Source organism: Nuphar pumila, chromosome 3 (assembly GCF_984573655.1).
Source record: "Nuphar pumila chromosome 3, dmNupPumi1.hap1.1, whole genome shotgun sequence".
In the NCBI taxonomy this organism is placed as follows: Eukaryota; Viridiplantae; Streptophyta; class Magnoliopsida; order Nymphaeales; family Nymphaeaceae; genus Nuphar; species Nuphar pumila.
This window is the reverse complement of record NC_143251.1, coordinates 19,223,573-19,248,093: the sequence shown is the minus strand read 5'-3', so window position 1 is coordinate 19,248,093 and position 24,521 is coordinate 19,223,573. Positions and strand designations below refer to the sequence as shown.

The following is a 24,521-nucleotide window of genomic DNA, read 5'->3' as shown; positions in this document are numbered from 1 at the left end:
CTCTGTTCATCGGGCATGCAGGGAGTAAGGCTCCCTGCCTCTATCGTCGCTTGCCGAGTTTGGTAGCACTGCTGGTATTATTAGACCCCTCTTGTTTTGGATCAAGCCTTGCATGTGATAGTATGGACCAGTGTTGTGAAAAGCGTTGAGGCGTAGTGAGGCACTACACAAAAACCGAGGCGAGGCGTAAGCCTTGAGGCGCAAAGCGTAAGCCTCAATTTTTTTTTTGAAAACTTTAAAAAAATTATAAAAAAATATGTAAAAATACAAATAAATAATGAAATGCTTTATTGATGAAATAACAACCAATAAGAAATAGAAAATCTCAAATAAGTACTAAAAAATATGAGATTAACATATAAAAGTAACTAAAAAGTAACTAAAAAGTAAAAACTGATTATATAACTGGAAAATATATGAGATTAACAAAAAAAAATTAAAATATACTAAGAAACTTATTACATAACTGAAATAACTGAAAAATATATGAGATTAACCTACAAAAGTTAAAATATATGAGATTATTCTAAAAAATATGAGATTAACATATAAAAGTAACTAAAAAAATGATTACATAACTGGAAAATATAAGAGACTAACCAATAAAAGAAAAAATATACTAAGAAACCATTTACATAACTGGAAAATGTATGAGATTAACCAACAAAAGTTAAAATATACTAAGAAACTGATTACATAACTGAAATAACTGAAAAACATATGAGATTATTTTAAAAAATATGAGATTAACATATAAAAGTAACTAAAAAACTGATTACATAACTGGAAAATATATGAGATTAACCAACAAAAGTTAAAATATATTAAGAAACTAATTACATGACTGAAATAACTGAAAAATATACGAGATTAACCAACAAAAGTTAAAATATAGTAATATACTAAGAAACTAATTACATAACTGAAATAACTGGAAAATATATGAGATTAACCTACAAAAATATTTTTGATTGTCTCAGAAGTCTTGTTGTTAAAAAATATTTTTTTTTGCTCCTCAGGCTTGCGCCTTGAGGCACAGAGGGCCGCGCCTCAAGGCGAGGCGTGCCTTTTGCACCTCAAGGCACGTTTTTAATAACACTGGTATGGACTAATCTAGACGATGTATATGTGAGGGGCTCATTAAATAAGTTATAGTTTGTTTGGTGGCCCCTGTTGCTGTTCGAACAGGCAGGGAGCTGGGCTCCCTGCCTCCGTCATTTCATGCCTCTGCCGTTTCCTGTCTGGCTGGGCCTCTGTTCCTTGTCTGCTCGATGCAGGGACCCTTTCTCTGCAGCCTATAGGCAGGGAGTAGAGCCTCTGCCGGCCTTCACAGTAACTGATCTGGGGCCCGGGACAAACCCACTACGGGTTTTACCGGTCCCCTTCCTTTTTCAAGCTTACTTTTATACTAACGCTTTTACGACTCGCAGGTTGCACAGCGAAGCCAGCTCGCCTTTCCTGTGTCTTGAGCCCGTGCTTTCTTATGCTCGCCAGCGTATGTAGATCCGCAACCCCTCAAGGTAGGGGAATGTTGCGTCAAAGGACAATGAACACATAAATGCTAAAATAAGAAAAGATAATTAAAAACGGAAAAGGACGATGTATATACGCATGTCTTTTAATTCAAGGACGCGGTTCGCGATCCTTGTCCTTTTTACTTTCTGCACTTTATTTTCCTGTTGCCGCCGCGCTTTATGTGCCCAGACTTTTAATTCCTGTATTTTCATTTGATGTCTTTTAACTCAAGGACGCAATTTTACGATCCTTGTCCTCTTTACTTTTCAGTACTTTCCTTTTTGTTACCCCACACTTTATGCGCCATGGCTTTTTACTTTTTTGTCTTTACTTTACCGCCACGCTTTATGTGCCCAGGCTTCTGTTTCACATTTACTTTCTGTACTTTCTTTTTTGTTGCCCTACGCTTTATGCGCCACAACTTTTACGTTTTGTCTCTTTTAATTTCTGCACTTTTTTTTCTGTTGCCCCGCGCTTTATGCGCAAGGCTCTCCTTTTTGTCCTCTTCGGTTTTTAAGTTATGTGATGCTCTTTTACTTTGCGTATTACTTGCTTGCATGTCTAGTTAGCCAAGGTATGGTTTCGTACCTTGTGCACTGCCTTGGGTATTCATTTGCTTGCATGTTTGTTTGGCCGAGGTACGATTTTGTACCTCGTGCATTGCCGCGAGTATTCACGTACTTGCTTGGTTGATTAGCTGAGGTGCGGTTTCGTACCTTGTGCACAACCTTATGTATCTATTTGCTTGCTTATATGGCGGTTTAGCCGATGTATGATTTCGTACCTTGTGCATTTTCTTGCGAGGTTTCGCGCTCGACACATAGTTTTGCACTCTGAGGATCGATCATACTTTACCGTCGCACTGTAACGTGCACAAACTGGCTCTTTGTTAGCTTGCACTCACTGAGTGCATCTTCGAGCGTATTTCAACTTGTTCATTTGTCTTAAAAGACACAATGCACACTTATGCACTTGGTTCTTCAAAGAAGATGACTTTTAGGCACAAACCTATTTTCAAAACGTGTAGTTTTGTAAAGTAGATTTTGAAAGCCTTTTGCGAGATAGCGACTGGATCTTCCAAATCGATGTATTTGGGAAAAGTGTTTTACAACTTCAGTTCATGTATTCGATATAACTCGTATAACCCTGTTTAAGGGCATTTGCATGGGATGGGTGAAGGTTCTACAGAGGAACCTCGCCATCTCTAGACCGTTGCCACATCACCTCTGATGCGAGACCTAGTTATTGGGTTTCCTGGCCAAACTAAGATAGTTGTTACTTTTCCTTCCTTCGCGAGATCATTGCTGATGGATTTCTTATGAGAAATCCATGCCCCTCTCCTCGTAGTCGTACTCTTAGTCATGTATGATATGCTTGGACTACGAGGAGCAGGATGAGAGGTCTGTGGTAACCTCAAAACGTATTTTGGCACTTCATGGTAATCATGTAATATCGACGTTCACCTAATAGGCAAGAGGCTCGTGACGGTCTAAAGGATTAAAGCAGGACAAGTTGGAACTCGAATGATTACACTGTGGACTTCTGTAAAACAGATGTGTTGGGCATTTCCTGTGAGAAATCCGAACCCCTCTCATCGTGGTTGTACTTTTGAACAGGTACATTGCGTACTACGATGAGTAGGATGAGAGGTATGTCTACCTCGAACGTACAATGACACTTGTTTGGGACCATAAAACAGTGATATTTTCACCCTCACTGTAAGTTAACCCCTCTCGTCGTGGTTGTACTTTTGAACAGGTACGTTGCGTACTGCGGTGAGTAGGATGAGAGGTGTGTAGTTGCCTCGAACGTGCACTGACGCATTTAATCACCTAATGGTGGTGGTTTCGCCTTCACTGGCAAGGTGCTCTAGTGGGTATAATAGACTCGAGTATGTAGAATGGGACGACGGTTAAAAAACCCGCGTCGTGCCCATTCGAACTGCTGACTCCCGTCAAGAGAGAGGACAAGATTGTACAAAACTTTGATGGACAAACCATTAATGACTATTTCAGGCAAAAGACTCAGCTTCCCCAGTCATGAGAGTTAGAAGAAATGCTACAAAGATAACTTTCAGGCCACTTCTGCAGAAGTTTGGATGCATCCACGGGCCACTTATGCATTTGGGGATTTACCCTCGTGGTCACTGGCCGTCCCCTTAGGAGCGGACTCAGTCAGTCATTCGGGGTATCATAAAATACATAGCATAATAAACCCCCAAATCGATCTCGGCTGTTTCTACGTTTCGTGCCTTGTGCGTACCTACAACAACCAACTAATAATTAGAACAAAATGTAACCTACTCACATTATTATGAGATGTGCGTGTTGTGTTGTGAATTGCTTGTTTGATCTGTAGTGCAGCGTATTGCTCGTTGAACTATGCACGACTGTTGTGGCGCTGCTCTAGTTGGTTGAACTGCTTACACAGTTCCTTGCTAGTAATAACTAGCTGCTCGTACTAGTTAAATGCTTATGATAATAGCATTATGCTAGATGCAATATGATGCATGCGACTTTGATTTAGTACTTGGTTGAACTATTCGTGCTTGTTGTAATGTAGCACTTGCTGGCTTGCGTCTCTTACGACGTAAGTAACTGCTTACAGCTCATAACCTACAAACTGTTTGCAACTAGGACCCGTGTAACTGCTTTCTTACAAGTTGCCTACACTTTGTGGTTAATATATAACTGTTGTCGTGTGATTGCTTATCGCGTGTAGCTTATAAACTGCTTGTTGTGCAATAACTTGCACCTTATGATCAATGTAGTTACTTGTTGGTGAACTGAAAAATTCAGTGGTAATTGATGCATTATGAGCTATGTTATAAATGCTTATTCAATTACCCTGCTTACTATGCTTGACTGCTTGGTGGAGTTAGTTACTCTCTACCTGTAGAGTTAGTTAAACTGCTATATTGGCTATTTGACTTGTTTAGCACTTCGGTCCTTACTCCTCTCATATTTAGCTATTTGCCTTACTTGAGTTTTGCTTGCCATACTCGACAACATGTATGATTAGCTCTGTTTTGTTTCTTCTGTTTAATTTAGTAATTATCTTGCTTATTACAGTCTTTGTCCCCTCTTGTTTTTTGCACCCCTACTAGTTTTTTGCGAAAATGACCCATTTCATGGGCATGTGGTGATGCAACTTGCGATGGCACGATGACATGATGAGATAAAGATGAGACTCTTTCCCTGACGTTTTGCTCCTGAGGATATTTTGGTAAATATAGTATAAAGTTTCTTTGAAAGCTTCTCTTTTGATTAAACTCTAAATTATTAAAACTGTGTTACCAAAACTCCGTTTCTTTTTATTTCAACAAATCTATTTGAGTTGCAAATCGGTTTGTAAAGGGAAGTTTGCGCTGGAATGCACCAAAGGTCCAGAGACTTGCTATTTCAAACATGATTTTCCGCTGAACTTCTGTTTCAAACTCTGATAAATGAGCGATTTCAAAACTTTCAACCTTTTTCATAAAAGGTTTCAAGTCCAGGATTTTTGGGCCGTTACAAAATGTGATCCGACTAAACGATGTTTTAACCGAGAGTTACCACCCGAAAAAACATGACAATAGTTGCACTCGATTTTCAAGCGGTTTTCACTAATTATTCGAGTGCCCCATTGCCATGCTTGATCATTTGATGCCATCTTACTAAAAAAAAGCTCAATAAGAAGCAAAGAATTAGGGTTTTTTTTTATCTTAACTCACTTCGTGGAAAAATGGTGGAAATGCACTCTTGAATAAAGCGCAAAAGACCTCTCTCTTGCGCACGGATCGGCCCTCAAATCATTCTCATGAGTCCTAGGGTGTGTGGATATCTATCTAATGACTTCTACTTAAATGCGGGAGTCGATCCTCAAGAGGTCTTTAAAGCCCAAAACTCCAAAATTATGATTCAGCCCTTTTTTAAGTGCGCCGTATTGTACGATATAGGCATGCATCGTACTATTCATACGACAGAAATACGATAACACTTGTATCACGATACGAGTGCGTATCGTATTGATTTTCTTCATAGTAACGATACATATTGTCCGATAGGGTACAATATTTACAACCTTGTATTAAATTACTAAACAAAGCTAGCAAATCACAATATTCATAGGAGGGTGTGTTTACATAAACTAAAACAAATTTGCAAAGTGTTTTTCAATACTTAAAAATTTTACATAACCATTTTCTTTTTCAATATTCAAACAAAAACAAACTGGATACTGTCAATCATGATTATCACCATCATCTTTTTTCTTGTGAAATCACCCTCAAGCTCTTTAAGAATGAGTATGAATTGGCCAGTATGGTATGATACATACAATACTTATTGTATCCCTTAGGTTCTCCCATACGATATGCGCATGTATCTCGATACGGGTGTGTATCGCACTGATACATGGTGTATCTTACAATATGCACCAAAAAACGATATATCTTATGATACACAATCAGTGGAATTTAAGCTTCACTGATTTCAATTTTTTTCTTGAAATATAAAGCCCCTGACGTGCACCAAGTTGTGGGTGTCCAGCTGGGTACTTCTCCATATCCAGCAGCTTGTATAACTCATGAATCAGAAATAGAAGCTTACTTTACATTATCTGTATGCAAGCTAAAGTTTAAAGAACTCAATATTTAACTAACTTGTGGTTTCAATTAAATCAGAACTACAGAGACTTATATTTACGTTTATAAAAACAAAGCCTTGCAAGCTAATGCTTCAAGAAAACAATATTAAGCGCCAAGTTTTAGGTTGAACAAATTTGGTCAAATTTGTTACTTATTCACATATAAATGCACAACCTTTTGTTATTACATTTAACTGCCTGCCTTTACATCAAATACATGCCTGGTCCTGTAAGAGTTCAGTTGATCATGGTTTAATAAAATGAAATGGATAAACACCCTTAACATAATGTTATGTCATTAGCAGCAGGGAATGGAGTGAGTTATTTCATCACTCAATGTAGAAAGGCAATTTCTGCCTTGATGAGTGTTCAAGATGGATTAAGAAAAGCTTGGTGGTTAACCTTAATTACAAAAAGCTAACTAGAAAAAGCTGACACAATGAGTAGATGAGCAGTTTGGAAGTTTTTTGCAATATTTGTATGTGTATGTGTGAGTGCATGCATGCGCATGCCTGTGCACATCTGTGTATTGTGTGTTAGTTACAAATTTTCTAAATGTATCTGATGTCCAAACACTTAGTGTGCTAATCATCTCCTGTTTTCTTGAATCTTTTCTGGATAGTAGTTATATTGTTTGGATGACAATTTGGTAAATAACTAAATACTTTTCTTTGAAAATATAAAGTCAACATGATCAAATAACCCTGATTTCTTATAGAAATGTTGTTTGCTGAGTATTTCCTGTTAAAGTACCTTTATAAATTCCCTTAAAGATGTTAGCGGACAAGCCTAAAATTATCTCCTGCTTGTATCAGCACATAAAGACTCACACAAACTCACATATGAAATGTCATGTTTGAGAGCATTATAATATATATGGGTTAATATTGGCTACTAATGAAGGTACAGAACTAATGAGCTAGAAATCATAGGTGCAAGTTGTATCGACTCAATCTAACCACATAAATGTGTTCAGCATGGTTTGTTTGCTAAGGATCAAGCCTTGGATCATATTCTTTTATGTAAAAATATGATCTTTTGAGTTATGAAATTTGGGCATATTATGGGCCGTTGAATTTTGGACTCTTTTAAAAACCTAAAATCATATGATTCAAAACAAGTTTTTTTTTTTTTTAGAAATAGAAAGTCTTCTATTTCTTTATGGAAATAGAAGTCTTTCTAAACTAAAACTTATATATATATTATCTTCTTACTCTTTTTATCACTAACATACTTAAATTTTAAAACTAATTTATCTCATCATAAATGGATCATGGATCTTGGAAATGGGTCCAAGATCCATATCGGGATCCGCTTTAACGTCAGCCACTATATATTACAATATACATATATTATATATATTATATTAATTCCAGACATCAAAAATATAATTATTTAAATAAAATTTATATTTAATAAATTTAAAAATAGATGAAAAATTGCGATATATTACATCCTATCTAGCTTCTGTGTAGTCCGTTTAGGGGTCTTTCAACTAGCGTTTTTGACATAGAATGTTATAGTATATACCAAGGTTGCCAGACTAGGAAGCGGAAGCGGAAGCGGGAAACGATAAGGAAAGTTGAAGCGAGAAGCGATGCATTTTAAAATGTATAGGAAGCGGAAGCGAAGACTAAAAACAAAAGAAATATAAGAATTGAATGAGAATCAAAATAAAGCACAAATAAAAACTAAAATAAGTGACTAATATTAAATTTCATGACTTTTTTGTGTAAGAATTAAATTTTTAACAAAATCTAAAAATGATGACTACCAATTTAGCGAAAGCACATGGAAGTGAGTGAGAAGAGTCAAAGAAAACACATAAAAAGCATGAAAAGTTGAGTAAGAGAACACATAATAAGAATAAATGAAGCGTGTGGAAAGCATAGGAGAAGCGGTGTGGAATCGAGGTTACGCTTCCGAAGCGAGTTTTCGTGAAGCGAGCTTCCCACCTATCTAAGAAGCTTCCGGTAACTCTGGTTTATACACAAAAATGTGTGTTTATATCCTAGTTTACAAAAATGTTTGAATCCGTATCTCGTATTGGATTTGTATGTGTCCATGTAACATAACATAAGATTCATCCTTGGGGTTGGACACCCCTTCTTGTATCTATATGAACCAAAGCTGATTTACAATAGTGCCCTTATACATAAATATGCTTTTTAATACAACACTATATGGAAAATGACCAGGGTAGACCTCGATGTCTGGTCTTAACAGAATGGATCTTAAAAGCTACATATAGCTCCCTTCTATTTTGTGTAAAGTCATTAATGAGCTGTAAGTAATTAAACCCTTTAATCTATGTCACATGGACACTCCATTTTCCCTCCGTACCCGTGTCGACACGCGTGTCCCCATGTCGACACCTGGACACACCATTTTACCCTCTGTACATACAAGTTTGTATTCAATTTATAATTTATAATTTAATATTTTCAGTTTATAACTTTATATTTTCAGTATATAATATATATTTTAGATATAGCATATATATTTAGATTATATTCAGTTTATTTTGAATTTATTTTGTATTTATGTTATATATTCAATGTATTTAGACACATTTTTGGAATTGCTGTGTCGTACCCTCCGTACCCGCACCCGCACCCAGGTGACATGGCCTTTAACTGTTTTCATGAGTTCAGTTTTTAATGCTAAAAGATTATACAGTGTTGATAATTTGCAGAAAATTAATTCTATTCTGGAATATGACATTTTAGTTATTAAGGACATGATTGGTAGTTTTCATCGGAACTGTCCAGTGATGGTCTTTAGAATGTTTATTGCTTTTTAGAGTCCAATAAAATCCTAAAATTGCCATTAGGTTATAACACAATATGTATACTTCTTACATTTCATTTGTTTTTCAACATTTATCATTGAAATTCATTGGAAGCCCTATTATGAACTATTGTGTGACGTTGATATTTTGTTGTGAAATTGCTATTGCGATACATTTTTATTTGCTGTTTTATTTAAGTGTCGTTAATAGGAGCTAGATTTGATTACATGATTTGTTGCTTATGATTAGATTGCAGTCGCTCTTGCTGTTGCAGCAATCCCTGAAGGGCTTCCGGCTGTTGTAACAACGTGAGTTCTTTGGTTCTCCTTCAGCTCATTCTGTACCTAAGCATTTTTTTTCCTATTTGATAGTTTTGTAGGGAGAGATTGTTGTTTCATGAACTCAAATGTGATTCATATTAAACTTTTGGACCTTCATCTAACATTTTGTAATAATCCTCATGCGAGAATGTAATATTTGGTACCGATATTGAAAAGGTTTGCTAGTAGGTTCATGTTTTCCAGCTTGCTTAAAGAAGTGAAACTGAAGTTTTTTTTGACAGAGAAGTGAAACTGAAGTTGGTGTACACTAAGATTCTTAATTTTAATCACTCTATAGGACATCCCATGAGAGTGAATCGGACTTCTGTTTTTTTTAATGTGTGCACATGTACAATTTCAATATTGAAGCTGGAGAGGCCCCTTCAATCAATAAACTTTCTGAAGGATTCATTCCAATGAGGTTTTTTTTCCCACATGCGTTATAGCTTTGGAATGTTACCACGATCATAATTAAGATTCAGAACATGAAAGGATGTCTTAAATACAGGGAAATAACAGAACCACATGATTTTTTTTTAAATGAAAGGAAATTTCATTAAAATGTGTACAAGTCACATCAATACAACAAGGAAAGGATAAAATAATATAGAAGACAAACTGAAATAAAATCAAACAGTAAAATGTGCTCCCAATCTATGACTTCAATCCAGTCTAAGTCCTTGCTCCCCTTCTTATCTCTGGCAAAAGGATATAACTGTATTTGAGAAAAAGACTTCTTTTTCACCTTTAAAGATCATCCTGTTCTTCTCTCTCCATATATACCAGCATATCAGTTTCTGATACACCTTCCATCCAGAATGAATTTTAAAGATCAGATTCTAATTAGCCACCTTATTCATGATTCTGTTTCTCAAATTTATTAAGTATTGACCATGGAGCTCTGGTATTCTTTTTTCCACAAACATGACTTGCCACACATGATCCAAGAACAATCCCACTGGATGAGAAATCCTGTGCCTTAATTCAAGGGAAATAAGTTGAGCCATATTACAGAAAATTTTGAGTTTGAATTTAGGAAAAATAGGTGGGAGGCTCAATTAGTTTGTCAGAGTTGGAGGATGGTTACTGTTATCAAGAACAAACTGCTTCTTAACTCTTCTGTTTAGCCACACTATGGAAACAGCGGGTGCTTTTCAACTGCCTGAATTGTTTTCTAGACTTTTAAGCTCGTATATTCCATAGAGTTTCGATAAATATCTTTTCCCCTTTCCCCCAATTTGTAGATGATAATTGATGTTAGACTCTTGTCCTGTCCTACTGTTCAGCAATGGTGAGAAGAAAAGAGAGGCACAATGGAGAAAAACCTTCGTTCTATTCAACTGAAAAATGAGGGATACAAGATATAGGGTTTGATTCCTCTTATTACAATTTTTGCATGCCTAAAATACCCTTGACAATCTAAATAGTGACTACTTGGACTTAAACTTACAAATCTGGACTGATTTGTCCATCACAGATAAGACTGCTTTGACTTTAATATTACAACACTATAATACATAAGTACTTCAACACTCTCCCTCAAACTCGGGAAGATGTGAAAACAATCATCCGAAGTTTGGTGACAAATGTCTGAAAGAGAGAAGTAAACAAACTTTTGTAAAGAAGTCTGCTATTTGTTGAATTGAACGAATATAGGGCAAGGAGATTAAGCCTTGCAAGTATGCTCTTCTAGTAGTGGTAATCAATTTCAATATGCTTCATGCGCTCATCAAACTCTGGTTTTTTGGCTATGTGAATAGCACTTTGGTTGTCACAATATAATTCTGTCCCTTTTGTTAACTTTACTCCCATATTTTCAAGTATCCATCTCAACCAAATTATCTGAACAATAGCCTGAGCCATGGCTCTATATTCAACTTTTGTGGTGGATAAAACTATTCTCTGTTGCTTTTTATTCTTCTATGTTATTAGAAAATCACCCAAGAAAATGCAAAACCTTGAATCCATGATTTAGAATGTTGATCTTTGGATTATCCTCCAAAATCTAAGTCACAATATGCTCTTGGCTCGAGTTTTGATGACGAGGAGAAAAATAGTCCATGGTGGATGGTATCACTACATAAACCAAATGATCCTGAGAAATGCTCCCAAATGGATTGACCTGGGACCACTTACAAACTAACTCATAACATGCGCTGCAAAGGTAATATCAAGCCTGAAAATAGTCGAGTAGATCAAGCTTCCCACAAGCTTCCTGTATACAATAGGATTCTCCAAAAATTCTCCATCATGCTTTAGTTTAGCATTTGGTTCTCAGTTACATACTTGTGTCATGTTAACAAATATCCTCGTTTAGCATGTGCGACTTCAAGGCATAAAAAGTATTTCAACTTTCCTAGGTCCTTCATCTCAATTACATCAGCAAGTCTTCTCTTCACATTTGCAATAGTCTGTGGATCATCACTTGTAATGGTCATATCATCTACATATAATAGTAAAAGACAATATCCAGTATCAAACAAAAATACATATAAGGATGGATTATGGAAGCTTTGTCTAAAGCCAAGGTTCTTCACTGCATTACTGAATTTCTGAAACCATGGTCAATGAGCTTGCTTTAATCCATACAAATGCTCTTCTAAGCCTACAAACTCTTCCCTCTTGATTTGACTCTCTTTGAGGTAACCCTATATAAACTTTCTCCTTGCGATCACCATTCAAAAATGCATCTTTTACATCTACCACGATCCCAACCCTTAACTGCAGATACTGCCAATAGAGTTCTAATAGTAGTCATGTGGGTCACATGTGCAAAAGTTTCTACAAAATCTTATACCATACTGCTGGATGTAACCCTTTGCCACAAGTCTTGACTTGTATCTCTGTATTGTTCTATATGATAAAGTTGTTGCAAATCTGGAATGACAACAAACAATGAGCGAGAAATTGAATGCTTTGGAAAGAATGAAGGCTTGGGGCTTAGTGAAACTTCCTAAAGGGAAAAATCTAGTTGGATGCAAGTGGGTATACAAGGTGATTCCCACAACTTTGTCATATGTTTTAGGCTCATAGTAGGAATAAATTAAGGCTAGAAAGACTTCATGAGTAGCAAAAAAGTATTCATAAGAGACAAAATGTGTGGGAGGTACAAAAGGACGAGTACTACGACATATCTGAATTAGAGGGTCCTGTATTGTATGTTCAGGATCAGTGGAAGAAACATTTGGACTTGGATGAGAAGAATCTTCCACCTCTTGATCATGCTGCTCATAAAATGATGTGGACTCAACTTCAGGTTCTCTTTTGCTATCAGTCACAAGTCTATTTTCCTTTTCTAGTTCAATATTTTCATGAAAGGGAAATAAAAAAGAAAAATTCAATTTACCCTTATCATCCTCCCTTTCAAAACCAAAATATGGCCAGTCTTCAACAAACTCCATATGTCTAGATAATCCACGTTCTCTTTGAAACAAGATCATAACACGTGTATCCTTTTTGGCCATTGGGATATTCTAAAAAGCAATACTTGACAACTCTTGGAGATAGCTTATTCCTTTGATGTGGAGAAACAAATACAGAACATGTACTTCCAAACAATTGCAGGAAATCATAATCTACGTAGTCAAAAGTGGTATCCAGTGAGCCTCTAAAAAGTCTAGTCGGGGACTAGGCGGTACCCCAATTAAAAAAATAAAAAAATACAAAATATACATATAAACTGCTAAAATCAATAACAAACATGTATGCGATATAAGATTGATCACCAATAAGCAATAGACAATGAATAACATGTATGCTGTTATATTATATGTATATATATTAATAAAATAGTCAATCATATTTTTTTTTGATAAGCTGGGATTAGGCAGACCCCCACCAGTTATACCAGTATACATCAAATATATATTTAACTAATAAGATCATCTTATTATGTAATCATATATACATCAAATAAGTACACATGTTTTCAGCCAAGCAATTAAGCAAGTAAGCTGTAAACATTAAAAGTCCTGCTTTAACATAATCACACATTCAAACATTTCAAAATATACTAAGTTAACAGAAAATTTCACAGAAACATGCTTTTACTGAAATATGCGAATAGAAAATTGCCAACACAAAATTCATAATATATGCATAATTCAGAAAACAAAATTCATAACAAAAAATCAGAATACAGAATGCTATTTACTAACACAAAATTCATAACATGCTTACACACCCTAAATAGAATCATGCTTTTACTGATACAAGCATTCAGAAAAATATGATCTATAGATCATGAAAACAGAAAAATTCAGAATATAACTATATATTAACACAAAATTCATAACATATGTACTTTAGAGAATTTCTTGATATGTATACACATACTAATACCTATGTCACAGGGATTCGCCTAGACAGGTGCCGCACCCGCGTCGCGTCGACGCGGGTGCGGCACCCGGTGCGGTCAACCCGACCTTGGGTGCGGTCAACGCACCTAGGGTCATTTTGGTCCATTTTTTGGATTAAAAAAATCTGCTTAGGAAAATAAAAAAAAGAGACCTTTGCCTTAAATTCATTTAAAATGCATTGAACAACATTATTTTCAAGTGAATAAATTCTCATTAAACTCTCTCTCTCTCTCTCATTTAATAGTAAAAACTTCCTCTCATCCTCCAAAAACATAAAACGAGTTTCTCAACAAGGCAGCTTTGGAAAGTGTTGATAATAGAAAACGGTTTCCTAAAATCTATCTTGGAAATTAAAAGCTTTCATTGAGAATAGGAAAGGTCTCCTAAAGTCCAATGTGTAAATTAAACCCATATTTTGAAGTTTTAAATGATTTTATTTAGATTCTTGGAAATTAAAAGCTTTCATTGAGAATAGGAAAGGTCTCCTAAAGTCCAACGTGTAAATTAAACCCATATTTTGAAGTTTTAAATGATTTTATTTAGAAGTTTCAATTTTGGACCCCCCTTCTATATATATATATATATATATATATATATATATATATATTCCGCACCCCCGCACCTAAGGTTTTTGAAAGTGCCGCATCCCCGCACCCTCACCCTCACCCTCACCCATGTGACATAGACTAATACATATGTAAATTCTGATTACACGTGCTTAAGACAAATAAATACATAAATACATTCAAATATATATACTCTATTTTCTCACACACACTCTCACTCAGCCGGAAGAGAAGAAGGAGCGATGAGAAGAGGGGAGACATAGGAGGAAAATAAAAGGTGATGAAAGAAGGGGCGAGACGAGGGGTGACAAGGGAGAAAGAAGAAGATTAAGAAGAAGAGGAAGGGGCAAGAAGAGGGTGACAGGGGAGGAAAAGAAGAAGTAGAAGAAGAGTGTGCGGAAGAGGAAGGGGCGAGAATAAGGGAGAGGGAAGCAAAAAAGAAGAGGAAGAATAGGAAAAGAAGAAGAAGAAGGGTCGAGACGAGGGGAGGAAAAGAAGAAGAGGGGTTGAAGAAGGGCCTAGTAGAGAGAGAGAGAGAGAGAGAGAGAGAGAGAGAGAGAGAGAGAGAGAGAGAGAGAGAGAGAGAGAGAGAGAGAGAGAGAGTTTGTAAGCCCCCTTTTTTACCCTTTTATGAAAAAGGGTTTTATTTTTCGAAATTTACCAATTTTCCCTTTTGAGGTCCAACTCTTCGACTCATTAGACTAGGTATGGAACCTATGTTTAGGGCGACTAGGATCCTAGTCGTCACTTTACATAGATCATAATAAGGTTTCTTGCCATACAATTTCTCAAAAGGAGTTACTTTTCCAAGAATATTTGATGGCATAAGATTGATCAGATAAACAACCACTTCTATAGTCTCGACCAATATATTTTGGATACATAACTAGCAAACAAAAGAGCTCGAGTAGTCTCAAGTATGTGACTATTCTTTCTTTCTACAATATCATTTTGCTCAGGAATGTAAGGGCAAGATTTTTGATGCATAATTCCCGTTTTACACAAAAGATTTTGAAAACTATGGCTAATGCATTCTCCCCTTGAATCCGATTGAAGGTTTTTTATTCTAGTAGAGATTTGAGTTTTAACAAGAATGCAAATTTTTCTAAAGATTTTATGTAATTCACTTGTGTACTTCATAAAATGTATCCAAGTAAATATCATACAATCATCTATGAAAGTAACAAAATAAGTATAACCCCTTTTAGAACCCACAGGAGGTCCCCAAACATCAGTGTACAAGATCCAAGGTTACTATCCGACCCAATCTCACTAGACACAAAGGGAAGAACATGACTCTTAGCCATCTCACAATTCTCACAATGGTTGATCATACTCTAAATGTACAGACTCCCCTTGAATACCATGAGACAAAACATATTGTATCCTAGAACTAGAAATATGTCCTAATCCATGATGCCACAAAACTGTATGATCCAAAGCTGCAACACCTAGACTCAACTCCACCCTCTTCTTGGGCCTCATATCAAGGTGATCCATATAGTAGAGGTGTCCCCTTCTGCTCCCGGTCCCACTCTTCCTCCCTGTAGACGTATCCAGTACATAAAAAACATTAGGAGTGAAGATAACATCATTATTTTGTTGGGTAATTTGACCAACAGGGATTAAATTCATGGAAAGAGAAGGAACATGGTAAACTTCAGAAATATTCAACTTATTTTTTGAATCAGTGAAAAAAGTAATAAAACCAATCTTTGATACAGTGATTATAGACCCAAGGGTAGTGCGAAATACTCTACCGCATGGTCTACAATTGGTTAAGGACTCATTGGCAGTCATGTGGCATGATGCCCCTGAGTCTAGTAACCAACTTGAATGTATGTCAGAACAACCTGCAAAAGCACTAGTCGAAGTAGATGAAGCATGGAAAGACTGAGCAAAAGAGGGAGAAGCAGCTGAAATTGATGATTGAGCTATGAGCTAACGAATCTGCTGCATCTCTTCCAACAACTGGGAGTGAGTAGTCTGTTGTGGACCATAAGAAGTAGCCACAACTGAGTAAACCCCTTCCTCTCTCGCTGGAGCTGTCTCACCTCTTGAACCAACAGACACAACAGAAATACCAGCAGCTGCCCCAAACTTCTTAAAAACTGGACATGTATTCTTTATATGCCCCAACTCTTTGCAGTAGTGTCATCTCACGCCACTCATGTCTCCCCCTAATGCCCCGGTTGAACCTATAGGTACTCCCCCTCTAATTCCACTTTGCCTAGTATCAGCCAATACAGACTCCTCAGATGGACAAGTGCCAAGCGACTTCATCTTGGCCTCTTCATCTATGAGCTTGGAGAGGGTCTGAGTGAGAGTAGGTAAAGAGGCTCTATGTAGAATGAACTTCTCACATTGTCATACTCAAGTCGCAGGGCCATCAACAATTCAATTACATGTGTGACGTGTCCTCTCCTTAGCCTTGCTCTCCAACTCCATGCATTCCTTGCAATCTTTGCATTTAGTACATCTCTCATTAGACCCAGTCAATGTAAGAAAGTTCCATAATTGTTGAATGTTGAATTTTTGAGTAAATTTTTTTAGTCGATTTGTTCTCTTGTCTAAGCTCTCTAAGCTCTCACATTAGCTGATATTCTCTTGCCCAATTCAGCTGTTTGTATACTTGTTCCAAGAAGGACCACACATCTTTTTCTTCTTAGAATCTGGCAAGATTCACACCAATCACTGCTCCACTGAACCAAGTATCCATGACTTCACTTTTGCATTGTTCATCCTACACTCCTTCGTCAACTTATCATACTCTAACACTCCTTGCTTAGGTTTTTCACTAGTACTGTAACGAAAAAAAATTGTTTTGGTTCGGGCCGGATCCCGACCCGACCCGAACCCGGACCCGACCCAGACCACCGCCTCTCGCCTTCCTTTTAAGCTAGCGAGGCAGGGAGAGGGGGGGTTACAAAACCCCCTCACCGCCTCTCACCCTCTCGTCTCTTCGCGACTCTCTCCCTCTCGCTCGTCCATTGTCGCCGACACAGGTGACCCGCGGCCATCGGCGACACGCGTACTCCGGCAGCCTCCCCAGGTACGTCTTCCTCTTCTCCTCTTTCCGTCTCTCTCTCTCTCTCATTCCTTCCCCCTCGTTTCTCCGTTACGCAGGGAGGGGAGGGCTGAGCCTCCTCCCTGCTTTCGTACGACAGGGGAGGGACCGAGCCCCTCTTCCCTGCTTCCGTACGGCAGGGAAGGGGCCGAGCCCTCTTCCCTGCTCTCTGCTACGGCAGGGGAGGGGTCGAGCCCCTCCTCTCTGCCCCTTTTAGTTGCGCCAGCAGGGGCCATCGGCCCCTGCCTTTCTTTTTGTCAGCAGGGGCCATAGGCTCCTGCCTTCCTTTTTGCAAGCAGGGGCCATAGGCCCCTTCTGTGTGCCAACAGGGGCCATCGGCCCCTGCCTTCCTTTGTGCCAGTAGGGGCCATCGACCCTTGCCTTTCTTTTTGCCAGCAGGGCCCCTGCCTTTCTGTTTGCCAGCAGGGGCCATCGGCCCCTGCCTTTTTGTTCGCCAGCAGGGGCCGATGGCCTCCTGCCCTTTGTGCGCGAGCCTATACCCTTGGTTGACAGGCCCGTGAAATCTTTGGAAGCTACATCGTAATGGGGACAAATCATTACAATTGTTGGTCTCCAGCGAGGAATTCCTAGTAAACGTGAGTCATCTGCTCGCATTGACTACATCCCTCTTTAGGCGGCAAGGCTCATTTGGCCCTGCCCCATCCTTTTTTCGAGTCAATTGGGACGGTTGGCCCCAGCCCTATGTATCGGAGAAGTCGAGTCTTTGCCTTGCTTTTGCTTTTGTCTGGGTTTTCATGTTAATATCGCATATTTGCAGCTACGACGGATCCCACTCGCGCTCCGCGACCCGAGCCGTCAATCGTGTACGTCCGCAGACGTCAGTAAGCTCGTAACCCTCCAAGGTAGGGGAAAATTGCATAGAAGACTTAGATAATTGAATTAAGTTTAATTAAACTAAAAGCGACCATTAAATGAATATATATATACATATATATACAAATATATATATTTATACGAGTATGCACTTCACTCAAGGATGCAGTTTCGCCATCCTTGCTCTTTACCTTCTATCAATTTTTACTTGCCGTCACGCATCGCGTCGAGATTTAGCGTTGCACTTTTGCTTACTGCTTTACCTTGCCGTCGTGCTCTGCGCCTAGGCTCTTGTTTTTGCATATGTGTTGGTATTGCCTTGCTATTGCAGATGACGTGCAGGTTCTTGCTCTTTGCGTATGCCTTAAAGGCATCCTCGTGGAGGATGCAAGGGGCATTTACCCCTCTCCCTCTTGCGACAAGAGTTTAGTCGGGAGCGAGCGAACTTCTTAGCGGGTGTTCTGTTGAGAAACCCATATCCCGTCTATCGAGGCCGGTATTGAGTCATGCGAGACATGTAGATACCCCGATAGCAGATCTGATTTGAGATAATCACGTACATAATGTTGGCACAAGGTACTGTTGTTTCAAAAGATAAAGTAAAGTAGATAAACTTTACATCTTTATGAAACACTCCTGTTGAGGCTTCTATTGAGAAGCTATACCCCTTCATCCTAGAGTACTTGTAGTCGTGCACGACACGTCTAGTACTGCGATGATCGGATGAGACAGTCGTGCGATCTCGAACAGTGCTAAATGCACAATGCTGTAATCACATAAATGGCCTCACATTCGCCTTCACAGGCAAGATGCTCGAGTGGTTTGAAGACCACATCATAGGATGGGTCGTTAGTTAAGCCACCCCTAACGCACCCATTCACTTCTGGTTGTTCTGTCAAGGGAGAGGACAGAGCGGTACAAAAACTCCAATGGACAGGTTGTTAACAACCACCCTACGGGCAATGATCCAGCTTTCCCAGTCATTGGAGTTAGGGGAAAGAGACTACAATAGTTAGCTCAACACTTCTGCAGGAGTTGGATGCATCCGTTGCACTGCTTTTCATCCTCTGGGGAATCCTCTCTCGGCTAAAGCCGTCCCCTTTGGAGCGGACTCAACTAGCTATTCGGGTTATTGAAAATACATAGAATAACAGACGCCCGAACTAGTCTCAGTTGTTTCTACATTTTGCCTGCGCGTACCCGCATGCCAGTAATATCAGAACATAAAGTCTGTTCACATTGGTCGTTGGGTCGTGAGATTCGCTTGCACTACTGATTCACTTGCACTACTGATTCGCTTGCACTACTGATTCACTTGTACTACCGATTTGCTTGCACTATCTATTCGCTTGCACTACTGATTCGCTTGCACTACTGATTCGCTTGCACTACTGACTCGTTTGCACTACTGACTCGCTTGCACTACTTGTTTGCTTGCACTACTTGTTCGATCGCACTGCTTACGCGGTTGCACTAGTTATCTGCGTGCATTGCTTACCTGTGTAACTTGATATCTGTTTTAAACTGCGTAACCTACTGAATTAAATTTACATAATTCAGTTCCTTGTAGTCTCTCTTGTGCACCTACTAGTTTTTCACGAAACTAACCCATTCTATGGGTACATGTGATGATTAGGTACACTACAAGCGATGACGCGATAACACGATGGCTCCAAGACGTCCTTCTTCTTGCTCTTAGCTCGCGTCCTGTTGTTTGGGGTTTTTGTAACGGATTTTCCTTGGGATATCCGAATTTTGTACTATTTGGAGAACTTCTTAAATGAAAGCGGTTCTTTTCCAAGTGTTTGCAAGTAGCATGGGTTGTGCGTTTTGATTCTTTTAGCTAACGCGCCCAAAGTTGTCAGTTGCCTTTCTGAAATTAACAAAATTATAGTCTTCCGCTGATTTCGTAAACCATCTCTGAGATTAGGAGATTCCTTTTTAGTCTCTTGTCTGTTTTTCTGAAAGGTTTGCAAGTTTGAAATTTTGGGGTGTTACAAGTACCATCTAGGTAACCATTGAGATCGCGTCCCTTAACATTCACATCATTAACTCGGCCCAATAAGCATAGTTGCTTCCTTCTAGTTTTATAGGAATCAACTGAATGAGTTCACCCTTCTCCATTTCTGCAACAACCCCTAGCTATGTCAATGTGCTGCACAAGCCAATGACTAGAGCAATGTTAAAATATTGATGTAATTTTATGTTTCATATATATATATATGTGTGTGTATTTTTTTGTTTTATCCAAAATACTCAATAGGGGTATTTTAGTCTTTTTACAATATAATTTTATTTTTAGGGTTTTCTTCTTTTTCTATTTTTTTTTTGTATTTTTTACCTTTTTATTTTTGGGACCATTGGGGCCCCCACTTTAATAGACGTTAGGGTCCCCAACGGTCACTAATATGACCATTGGGGCTCCCCAACGTCTATGAGTGGGAGCCTCAATGGCTCCCTCTTTTGTGCTTTTCCATCTTGTATATATAGGGGTTCTCCCCTCCATTGTTTGTAAGGGGTTTTACCCTCTTCCTTAATGAAGATTCATTCTTTTTAGCCCTTTTGGGTTCACCCCTTTGTGGGTTTATGAGTTTGCACTTTATGTGCATTTGGTTACCCCTTAGTGGGTTTGTGTATTCGCACTTTATGTGCGTGTTTATCGGTTCATTTTTGAACCTATTGCATTCAAGGTCATTTTCTAACATGGTATCAGAGCAAGGTTGTGATCGAGTTGTTCTTCGGTGCATCGGGAAGCGTCACTTAAGAAATTTCAAGAAAACTGGTGAAGTATTCATTGTCTGTCCTCTTTTTCTTAGAGTTATTCGGCATGTATTCTTTTTCTTGAAGCATCATGCATTATGAAGCTACTTTCTTGATAATTTATATGCATGTGATTTTCTTTATCATTATGCCTTTTAAATCAAAAAGTATTTTTGCAAATCTAGTGCTTATGTTATTCATTAAGTTGTTGCTTTTTTCACTCTTGCACATTAAGTGCTTGTGTTATTTGGGTCTTCATTGAACCCTTACTTTTCGCATATCACATTTCAAATCTTTTCGGTAAATTTGTTTTTCTAGATATATGATAACTCAAAATCTTGTTTTAATGGGTCGTTAATAATATTTTGCTTTCAAGCATAATTTGATATTAATCTCACTTGTGTGTGTAACTTTAATAGTTTTTTTGTGATTATATTGTTGATAACAAGTTTTGCATACGACTTAAGATTGATGAATACATAACTTTTTTCTTGAATTATTGTTTTGTTTTTTTATATATGACCGTTGGTGCTTTGAATTTATATACTTGACTTTGTTTGTAAGTATACCTTTCATATGAATAGAATGTCTTTAAAAGGAAGTTATATTTTAATTATTGTTTCGTGGCTTCTTATAATATCCCGTGTTTTTCGAAAAAATTCTTGATATATATCTTCTATGAAATTTTTATCTAACAAGGATCACTTAATGCATAATTTCATATGAACAATATTCAATTGAAAAAGTTTTTTTTATTATTATTTTGAATTAAGAGTAGTTTCTATTAAAAAGCATAGTCTTGTATTGTTGTCTTTTTGCATCTTGACGTTTTTAAAGAATCTCCAATTTGATTGTCTTCAAGTGTGTCCCATTCTAAAATTTATGTTTCCTTTCAATGGTTACACAATTGTTGAATTATGAGTTAGTTCTAACTTCTTAAGTCACATAATGAGGTTTACTATGCATTAAGAAACTTATAAGTTTGTCTTAGTGCAATTTTATGTCGTACGGTTACAACAAGTCTATAAACTTATTAATCCTTTTAGTGTGAGTTTTGTCCCACTTGTATGAAATATATTCTTTATTTTTTCATTTGGAATCTCTCTTGAGTATTTTGTGTGTGAACCCTAGTGTTTGCTTTGTGTTTGAACCTTTATGGTTCTTGAGAGAGCTTGTTCGTGAAGAAGTATTTGAAGTTTGTTTGAGGATTCCTTTTTAAGTGTGGGGTTTTCTCACTTTAATGAGATATTTTCTTTTCTTTTCTTTTTAAGTGTTTTAGTTCTTGTGAGTATATGCTCTTTGTGAGTTTTTCATCGTTATTGTAAGGAGTTTGGTTGTGGACACCATTTAAAATTTCAATTGTGGACTTCACTTACTTTCATGTTTTTTCATAAGCCTTTCAAACTTCACCTTTATTAAGAGTGGCTATATTGGTCTAAATCTATTATTTGCTCATTCAAGATTGTTGTCATTCGATATCTTATGTTGCATAAAATTTCATTTATTATCATTTGGTATGCATATAATTGCATTGTTAAAACTTGATTCTTGGATTATCCCAAAATAGTTTTTTCACATGGCATTGCGTATTTGAAAGAATGTCCTTTTTAGAGTATTCTTTGCCCTTTATGGCACTTATGTTGTCTATCACAGGTTGTTATTTGACCTCTTTTTTGGTCGTATTATTGTTATATCAAAGATGTTTGTTGTGGTGAGTTATGAGCACTTCGGTTTAGGTCAGTTTTGGTTGTCACATGTGGTTTGACTCAAACTGACTGTTTTATGTTCTCTGATTATGAGTGTGTGATATCACTCGGTTTCTCTTTGACCATTGATTTCACTATCGATGTTCTTTATTATGAGTACCTGTGATATATATATATATATTGTTTTCGAAACCATAGTGTTTCGAAATATGTTTAAAATTGTCAATTTTATTTGCATTAGTGTCTTCATTACAAGCCTTCTTGCCTTAAGTGTCTTCTCTTTTATGCCCCTTATCTAAGTGTCATCATATCTAGACAAGAATTGTGTGTTCACACCTTTGTGTGTGTTTTTAGCCCATTGTTGGCTGTTTGCTCTTCTCTAGTAGCTGATACACTTGTTTCAAGTATCATCATATGTAGACAAGAGATGTTTAGTCACACCTTCGTGTGTGCTTTTAGCGTATTGTTGGCTTTATACTCTTGTTCTAGTCGCTGAACATACTTGATTTTGAGTGTCATTATATGTAGACAAAAGATATTTATTCACACTTTCATGTGTGATTTTTAGTCCATGGTTGACTTTTGTACTCTTGTTCTAGTCGCTGAACATACTTGATTTTGAGTGTCATTATATGTAGACAAGAGATGTTTATTCATACTTTCATGTGTGATTTTTAGCCCATGGTTGACTTTTTGTACTCTTGTTTTAGTCGCTGATACACTCATTTCAAGTATCATTATATGTAGACAAGAGGTGTTTATCCATACCTTCGTCTGTGTCTTTGGCCCTTTAGTGACATTATATTTACTCTTATTCTAGTTGCTTATACACTTGATTTGTGGGTTTTGGAGGTCCAATGCAGTGATTGCTTGTAGTAGGATGAACTATTGTTGAGATTTGCAAAATTTCATTTATCATATGTGATTTCTTTCTAAATTTTAATCCTTACTACTTGTTTTCTCCCTTGCATAGAAAACTATTTGTTGTTAAAAGTTCATATCATTGATAATATATATATATATATATATATGCATATTTGGAAATCACTTGGTTTTACCTTTTTGGCATTTACCCTATAATGGATGTGTGTATTTTACACATTAAGGGCTTGTGGTGTTTGGCCTTCTAGTGGGCTTCAATCAAGTGTTATACTTGATTGGAGCGTGTTCTTGCAAGTTCATACATGACATTTGTTGACATTAATTTCTTTTCATTCTAAGGAGTGTGAGAAATTATTAAAATCATCTTTTGTTGATAAAATTAATTGCCTCTTCGTTATTAATTTATGTGTATTAAACATGCTTTCTTTCGTGTACCCTTGTGCACATCCCTTTATGAGGAATTAGTTCTTGAATGAACATTGTTTATTTGAAGACATTTTTAATGCATGAAGCTTTTTAAAAAATCTCTCTTATTTTTAAATACAAAGTTAATATCTGTATGCCTTTGTGCATGTGTATTCGTGCCTTTGTGCACTTGCGGTTGTTTTTCTTGTGCTTTTGTGCATATTTCTTTTCTTAAGAATATAGTGAGGTTATCAAAGTGTGTTTGAGTTTAATCATCTTAATAATATTTTCACATATTGCTCGATTGAAATACGTAGAATATCTTTTGCATCACAGTCTTGATGAATCATATGTTCCTCTTGATCAATGTTATGATTTCTTGATTGATCTTGTTTGAAATATTCTGCTTGATTGAAATGCAAAAATATTTTTTACTTAGAGCTCTTTGGTTTATTCCATGGGATCTTGAAGATGAAATAAAAGAAGTACCCATGATACATCACGAAAAGGTGCTTGAGGAGGCTCACCATTAAGATCAATTGGAGGAAGACGTTTGCAAATTTCACTGATATACTATTAAGATGGTGTCTTTATTGAAGACTCTTAAAGATTTGAAATTCTTCCTCTTGTATTCTTCAAACTTTTCGTTCCCCCCACGCAAAGTTTGAGGGGGGGTGTTAAAATATTGATG

The 24,521-nt window shown here is 37.2% G+C and overlaps 1 protein-coding gene across 2 annotated transcripts in view; it reads left to right on the top strand.

Annotated features, from left to right (window-relative positions):
• Window positions 1–24,521, top strand: part of LOC149842188 (calcium-transporting ATPase 3, endoplasmic reticulum-type-like) — a 73,176-nt gene that overhangs the window by 44,343 nt on the left and 4,312 nt on the right. For both annotated transcript variants that reach the window (XM_090001303.1, XM_090001305.1), the window contains exon 14: window positions 9,182–9,240. In XM_090001303.1, the coding sequence (XP_089857429.1) occupies window positions 9,182–9,240 (59 nt within the window). The remainder of the gene's footprint in view (window positions 1–9,181; window positions 9,241–24,521) is intronic.